This window comes from Citrus clementina, unplaced genomic scaffold (genome assembly GCF_000493195.1).
Source record: "Citrus clementina cultivar Clemenules unplaced genomic scaffold, Citrus_clementina_v1.0 scaffold_3, whole genome shotgun sequence".
NCBI lineage: Eukaryota > Viridiplantae > Streptophyta > Magnoliopsida > Sapindales > Rutaceae > Citrus > Citrus x clementina.
The window spans coordinates 37,756,274-37,764,176 of NW_006262339.1; the positions used below are offsets into that span (position 1 = coordinate 37,756,274).

General features: G+C 33.1%; 1 protein-coding gene across 1 annotated transcript in view; it reads left to right on the forward strand.

Annotated features, from left to right (window-relative positions):
- Positions 1-283: 283 nt before the first annotated feature.
- LOC18048069 overlaps positions 284-7,903 on the forward strand; it is a 12,119-nt gene continuing 4,499 nt past the window's right edge. The window contains exon 1 of the mRNA XM_006442881.2: positions 284-525. Within this exon, the coding sequence (XP_006442944.2) occupies positions 284-525 (242 nt within the window). The remainder of the gene's footprint in view (positions 526-7,903) is intronic.

The window sequence follows — 7,903 nt, forward strand, 5'->3', positions numbered from 1 at the left end:
TTATCTTAGCTCGGCATCTGCCTAAATGATTTCAAAAATCAGTTAGAGAGATGCCGAGCTAATTATAAGAGAAAAGAAGCTGCTGCTGCTGGGGTTGATGATAAATCAATCAAAACTAGAGATTTAGCCCCTGCTTCGACTATCACTCAATATTTAAAGTATTTAAGTAAGAGTGTGTGCTTTGATGCGGAAGGAAATATCTTCCAAGAAAACTCTGTGACTGACATTGACACGCCGAGTCCCCTCTCCGATTCAGCGAGCAAGTGGCGGCGAACTGACTCAGATGCATTGGGGGGACCTACCTTTGAAGGAGGACGACTCAGAGAACATGGTCGTGTTTAGATTCTTGCGAGACGTGCTCACCGTTGGATGGGTCCCACAGGTGCAGCAAGCCGAAGCTGATCAGGGGTTTCAAGCTAATTTTCTTGTGGCGGATGCGGAGGCGCTGGCGGATCAATCGGCTACTGCCTTGGCGCTTGCTGAGGAAAAGTGTTACAGAGGGGTGAGACTGAGACCTCGGGGAAAGTATGGGCCCGAAATACATGACCAGTTTTAGGGTGGCCGGGCTCGGATTTGGCTCGGAACTTTCGAGACGGCTGAGGAGGCGGCTTTTGGCTTATGACCAAGCCGCTTTCGGTATGAGGGGTTCAAGGGCTCATTTGAATTTTCCTCTATTATTTCGGGTTAGCCGAGCCGGTCATAATGAAGTTCGAGCGTCAGTCTCGGTCAACGGATAGTGGCTCCCTGAATAAGCGGAGACGAAAAATGTCTAAGAAATTGATTAATTTATTCTTTTTCTCTTCTATAGCACGGTTTTATAGTTTATTCTTTTTTTCCCTGTTGAATTTTTTGTTTAAATTGTTCAGGAAATACATGGTGATAACGGATAAGAGGATAATATCTGAAATACAAATTACAGATAGCAACTGAAAATACAAAGTATCTAAAAAATCATTGGTGATGGTCCAAGAACTTAGGGATTGATAAATCGAAGTTCCATCTATCTGCTCAATAGATAGATCGATATAAATTTCTACAAAACAATAATCAAATTGAAACCGAAAGATAAGAAAAAAATCGAGGATTATTGGGAGAAATAAATTGTCCTTAAAATAGTTACGCCTCTTACATTAGAATTTGCATGGCATCTATCTCTCAAAATATAATGGTGAAAGTTCTGAAAACCTTCATTAGTCCGAATTCGAGTAGTAAAAAGACAAACGAACAAAAATTTATATCTGATGCCTCAAAAACTTTAGAAGTAGTTAAAAGACAAACTAAGGAAAAAAAATATGTTTGCCTAAAAAACTTTAGAAGTAATTTACGAAAGTAATTTGTGATTCTTGAAGATTTTCGTGAGTTTGGATTCGGATGTGTACCTACAAAGGTATTCCAACACTCAAGTTAGTATTTATGTCTGAAGAATTTTTTGTATCCGATTCTCTCTTGACTCTATTATCAAATTAGCCTAAAGATCCGTTCTCGATCTATTTGGACTGTATTTATAGATCCTATAGATCGAGAGATGCGGAGTTGACAGAAAATCTATAGCTGACTCAACATCATGAGAGATAGCTGAAAGAAAGGCTACATAACCACTATAAAACTTGTTATATGATAAATATTTTGATAATGAATATAAACAACTTACCAAGGGCTGATGAGTAGCAATAGTACTAGAGTTGCTGAATGTACCGTGAATGGAAAAAGCAAAATGACTTGAATATGCTATGAAGTTTCTTACGAGTCTCAACATCTTGGAAGCTCAAACATTGAGCGGATATATCCCAGACTAAATTGCTTTTCATTCTGTTTTCATGTCTTCCATCGGCAACAATCCAGCTATCGGTAACCGTTGCAAAGTACCCCATTTTTTGTCTTTTTGTGCCTGCAGCTCTTCACCGTCGGATCTAGTGTAAAAATAGCTTCAGTGATAGGTAAGGGTGGATATAGGTTGGTTTGTGTTGGATTTTAAGTCAATCCAAATTAAACCATAAAAATTTAGGCCCAACTCAAACCAACTAATTTGGGTTTGGTTTGAATTTTATGATCAAGATATTTTTTATTTTTGATAAATTTAATTATATCAATTTATAATAATTATTAAATTAATATTAAAATGAAAAAAATATAAGGAATAAAAAATTATAAATAATGGATTTTACAATAATTTCATCCTTAAATTAAAGAATACTAGAAAATTAAAACAAAATTTAATTACGAAAATCATTCTTTCTGAATAAATGAGAACATAAACTCTAATCATCCATCTAAAATTGCAAAAAAAAACATATAATTTTGAGCCAATTCAGAAAAAAAATTTACCAAACATAAGAAATAACAACGGTGCCAGTAAGAGCATTAAGTTTTTGAAATCAGTTATTAAAGCATTGAGGCAGCTAATTATGAATTTGAAAATATAATTCTGCTATCTCTTTGCTAGCTGTAATTCAATCATTCAACCATAATTAGTATTCACTTAATTAGTAAATGTCCCAATTAAATCACCAAGCAAACAATTCCAAATAATTAAATTTAACTAATTGCAAGCATACCCATTAAGCAAATCACTTAAACTATCACTTAAATCTAGTAATATCAATGCATGGTAGCTTCTACCAGGCAGCCAAGTAGGTTCGTCCTGACTCAACCACACCTTAAACAAATTGGACACAATTATCATCAGCATTTTCATATAATTATAACACCTTGAATTCTGAAGGAATTGATAACAATGGAATTAATTTATTTTCATTTATTTAATTTATTTTCCAATGACATATCACCTTGAATTTTGAGAATTTTGTTCATGAATATGGATAAACCATACCCAAACCATTATGAAATGATTTCTTCGATAAAAACTCAAATCTAATTCATTTCATAGTTCCAAGTTCATGCCTAATTTTTGAAAATTATTCTTCGCAAAGAGGTTTTGATTTGTTTACCAAATTTAACATTAATTCAGCAGCGTTCTTCCATTCTCTTCTTCTCCACGAACCCACTTCTCCATCAAACGACAGCAGCGTTCTTGGTGCGGCAGCACGCTGCAATCTGTTTAGGCAGTGTCAAGCAACCTTTCATCTTTGCAGAATCTCCGCCGCACGAGCCTTGGCCGTGCCGACGTCCGCGACCGTTTGTTGCCTACTGGATTTTGTGACGAGACGATGAAGAAACTTGATTGAATTTGGGAGGAGGAAGAAAGAAAAGGAAAAATATTTATATATGCTTTGGGGTTTGATAATTTTGTTTGGGTTTGGCTTTGATTGCTTATTTGATTTATTTGTTATTGAAAAATTAGAATATTTTGTTTTTATCATAGTTTTATATATATGTACAGCTAAGAATTGCCATTTCTTAAGGCATTACAATTATATAACATTCCCAGCAATTTGGCATGTACACAAGTGCAAACAATTTGAAATATCAAACTTGATTTTTGACGTGCACTTGTCCAAGAAATTTGATTTTCATTGAAACATTAGTCATTATTTTCTTTTTCTTTTTTTAACATTTTTGTGATCCGTGGTTATGCTAAGTAGTTAAGTTGGTATTAGTATGGTTGCATTTTTTTTTAACGTTTTGGATAATGTTGATATTGCTAAGATAGGCCTTATGCTTTGGTTTACTGCTTGCCAGTGAGATAGTTTATCTCCGTTGATTGTTGAGTCAAATTTGTTGCAGGTTGTACAATATGTGTTAGGACAGCATAGTACTCATACTAAGCTGTTTTGAATTATTTCTAATTTACAACGTTTATTATCACCAAAGCATGATTTCAAGATCAGATACTGTTGTTCTAAGATCAGTTTATGCACCAATCAAGAATCACCAAGATCAATCTAATCTCTCTGATAATTGACCAAAAAAGAAATAGCAAATCAAACAAACACAGATGAATCACACAGAAACAAAAATCAAGGGACAACAAATTTAAGTGGTTCGGTTAGAGATAGCATACATCCACTGAAGAATGGAACGAAGCAGCAACTTTTATTCACTCACTGATAATGATATACAAGCCAAAAGATGAAGTTACAAGCTTTCACACTATGGAAATCAATCCTTCTAAGACTATATATATAGAACTAGAGGATTCTAGAATGATTCCCCATTCATCAGCTGTGTTCTGGGTTTGTTGCAACTCAACCCAGGACTCTCCCGCTCTTGATAACAGCCAATAACTGCTTCAGACATGTGCTGCTCTCGTGCTGAAGAGTAAGTGAGATCAAAATGCTCTTAAAGACTGTCGTTTTAAGCTAAGCTTTATGAGTAAATGCACGTGACAAACACATGCTTTGCTTATGAAGCTCGGCTGACAGGAACAGGAAGTAGTTGTCATCTGCTCCATTTCTTATTCCAACGACATGTCGCTCAGTCCAGAACTGACAAGACATACAACACTTATTCAACCAACCGATAAGGCAGCACTTTCTCTTGAATCCAATTTCTAAGCTCACACTTCAACAGATATGTGTCAAGAACTTGTAATCACAGAGCAGATGTGCTGGCTAAATTTGTTCTCCACTGCTGTGATTCTGTAACGTGGGTGGAAGAGTTTCCATAACACATTTCTTGTTATCTCGATTTTCTATCCTACTATAATGAGTAGTTCCAATTTCAAAAAAAGAGTAGTTATGAGAACACGATGGCTCGAATGGCTTGTTTTTGAAGTGCAATGCATCTACTTAGGGTGAATACTTTTGCCTTAATCTTTACAAATTTCAGTGATCAAGCTCTTGTTGATATAGAGCAAATGAATCTCATAACAATTAAGGAGCGACCCAGTAGCCGCAAATGAAGGATGTCAAGCTGCCTTCTGTTGATTAATGATTTGAAAATGGAGAAATTCAGGTCGAATATTACAGGGGAAGATGAAAGAGGAAAATAAAATTACCATAATACTTAATAATAAATTGCAAATACAAAATAAAGTAAGGGGATTTTAACGACATAAAAGACAAAAGATGGGTATTATGGTAACATAGTTTATTTTACATACGACTGAATTCATTCGGATTATGGTTCGGATTCTAATAACATGCTTTCAATTGTGTCTAGTCGGGAAGTGCATTCAGTTTAAAGTGAAAGATAAAGCAAAGAGTTGTGGTGAGCCCCACGTTGCAATTGTAGCTCAATGGTACCAAATAGAGCCCCTACGGGTTCTTTACCAAATTTTGATGTAATAAGCACCTCCTACTCTTATCTAAACGAAAAAAAAAAAGTTATCATCCTTTTACTACGCTAAGTAAATTATTGAAAATAATACTTTACTATAGTAATTTTTTAAAAATAATAATTTACTATCATTTGATCAATCAATTGATTTATAAAATAACAATTTTGTCTTTAATGAATGACTCTTACAATTTTACCCTGCTTTTGGTGTAAAACAACATGTTATTATCACATAAATTATAATGATAATTAAATGATAATATTGTCCCTACAATTGATCTGTTGTATTATTAATTGTAAATTGACGTAAATGTAATAAATTATTATTTTTAAATGGTTAATATAGTGAAGTGTTACCTTTCAATAATTCGTGTAGTGATTTATTATTTTACAATACTTGCTGTGGTGAAAGGATAATAACCCAGAGACTTAATTATATATTAGGTTTTATTTGATGAAAATATAATTTACCTATATGACATCATTGTGACATTATCATTATTACTTTTAAAAAGTTAATGTAGTGAAATGTTACTTTTCAATAATTTATGTAGCGTTATTTCATAATGCTTGACATAATAAAAGGATAATAATAGGAAAAAATTAAAAAAAAAAGCACCTCCTACTTCTACTAATATAGTAATATTTCAATAACATAAATGTTTAATCTGTGTAATAGTAGCAAAATTATTTAAAGCAATATAAGAAGATCAGCAGTTTTTGTTCATTTGTGACAAACCTCAGTCCTCAAACGAGAGTGGCAAACTTATTCATGATGATGGCGGCCAGTTTTGTACCTTTTAAAATTTGGAAAGCATTTGTGGTTCAAATATTGGTAGGTGTAAGGGTAACTTAGTAATAAGAGAGGTTTACTTTTATAATAATTTCATTTAAAATATTTTTGTCAGGTACGTTGCTTTATCAATTCATGAAAAGTAGAATACAGAATTTCAACTAACAGCACTTGTTCAGTCAGGGGTGGCTTTAAGTATAGGCGAACAAGGCGATTGTCTAAGGCCCTATATTTTTTTAAGGCCTCATTTTTTTGAGTATTTTTTAATAGTTATTTAATTAATAAAGATCTTTTTTAAAAAAATTATGTATTGTAGAAAAGCTTGTTAGACATCTTTATAATTAACAGTTATACCACAACTAAGAATTATTTTTTTTTGTGGAAAATCAATATTTCGTAACTTTAATGTTCAAGAGATATAATTAATAAAATTGTTTAGCCATTAATTCATTCATTATTAGTTTGTCCAAAAAATTAAATTAAATTTTTTACCTTTTAAGTTTCCTAAAAAAAATTAAATTCTTTGATTTTTAATATTCCTTTTAATTTCCATTAAAACCTTGTAATATAAAAAATAATAAATAAATAGATTTCTTGGTCTTTTTTTTTACGAATAGAATTATTACATTCATTGATTCATTTAAAAAAGAAAAAAAATTAGTTTCTTAAAATACAAAGTGCATATCTATTATTTGATAATTAATTCATCATCTCAACTTTCTACTATTCTAAATATTCTCTTTGAAAATAATATTGTTTGTATTTATTTGTTTGTTTATCTTTGTAATAATTTTAATGGAAGTAAAAAATATATCTTCTTGGTTATTTTTTTAGGTTTGGTTTTTGAAAATTTTTAAGATATTTTTTATTACTATTAAAATTCAAGAGTTAAAAGTCGTATGAATTTTTTAGTCTTATATTTCATTAAATATTAAAATTGCAAAATAAAAAAAGGCCCTACAAAAAATTTTGCCTAAGGCCCCATATACTCTAAAGCCGACCCTGTGTTCAGTTAGCCTTTCACACTAAATAAGTCTCTTACCACAGCGTCATTCAATGGACAAACACAGACCCTGATCGGAGCTTCGAAGACTCATTGAGTTTGCTTTTCAGACTAAATAAATAGCTTACCATGGCGTCATTCAATAGACAAACACAGACCTTTATCGGAGATTTGAAGACCTATATATATACGTATACACACACATACACACTCACATGCCTTGGAAGGAGAAAGCGAAACTAATAAAGCAAGATCTCTGATACGAATGAACTTAGATAAGAAGAAGTAAAAGTCGAAGACGTTAAGAAAGGAAGGAAGGATTCTTTTGCTGAAAATCTGTTCTCCATTATCCAGATGCTTTTGGCTATTTATAGCCTTACAAACGTGACAGATAATGCAGTAAAACAACTGCAACAAGAAGGCAAAATAATCGGAAACAAACATGCAACCATGCTACCACTTATGCTTAAGTTAAGCAGCCTATTTGTCTAACTACCGAACTAAGTTGACTAAGTCTACCGTCTTGACCATCTCAACAAATATGACTATATCTGCTTCATCAACAACGCCTTTTGGCTACCCACGAACATATTGCATGCATGCATAATTTGCACGTATCATTTCCCCCCCTCTTCAAGGATCCTTGTCCACAAGGTTGAAGTGTCCCATTCACTTAACCAGTATCAGGAGGTGTGAATGGTGGATGATCTTCAATCATGAACAACTGTGGCCTTTGGCAGTGATGACCATGAATGAATTTCTCGTCACAAAAATAACATAGCCCTTTTTTCACGTCGAGCTCGTGCTTCTTAGTTAGTCAACCGCTGGATAGGAGGAGTGGTGGCATTGGCTGTTTGGTTTGCCTTAGGAGGGGGCCCAAGATCCCAGTAGAACTATTTGGAATTGGTTGTTTATATATTCTTTTTTTT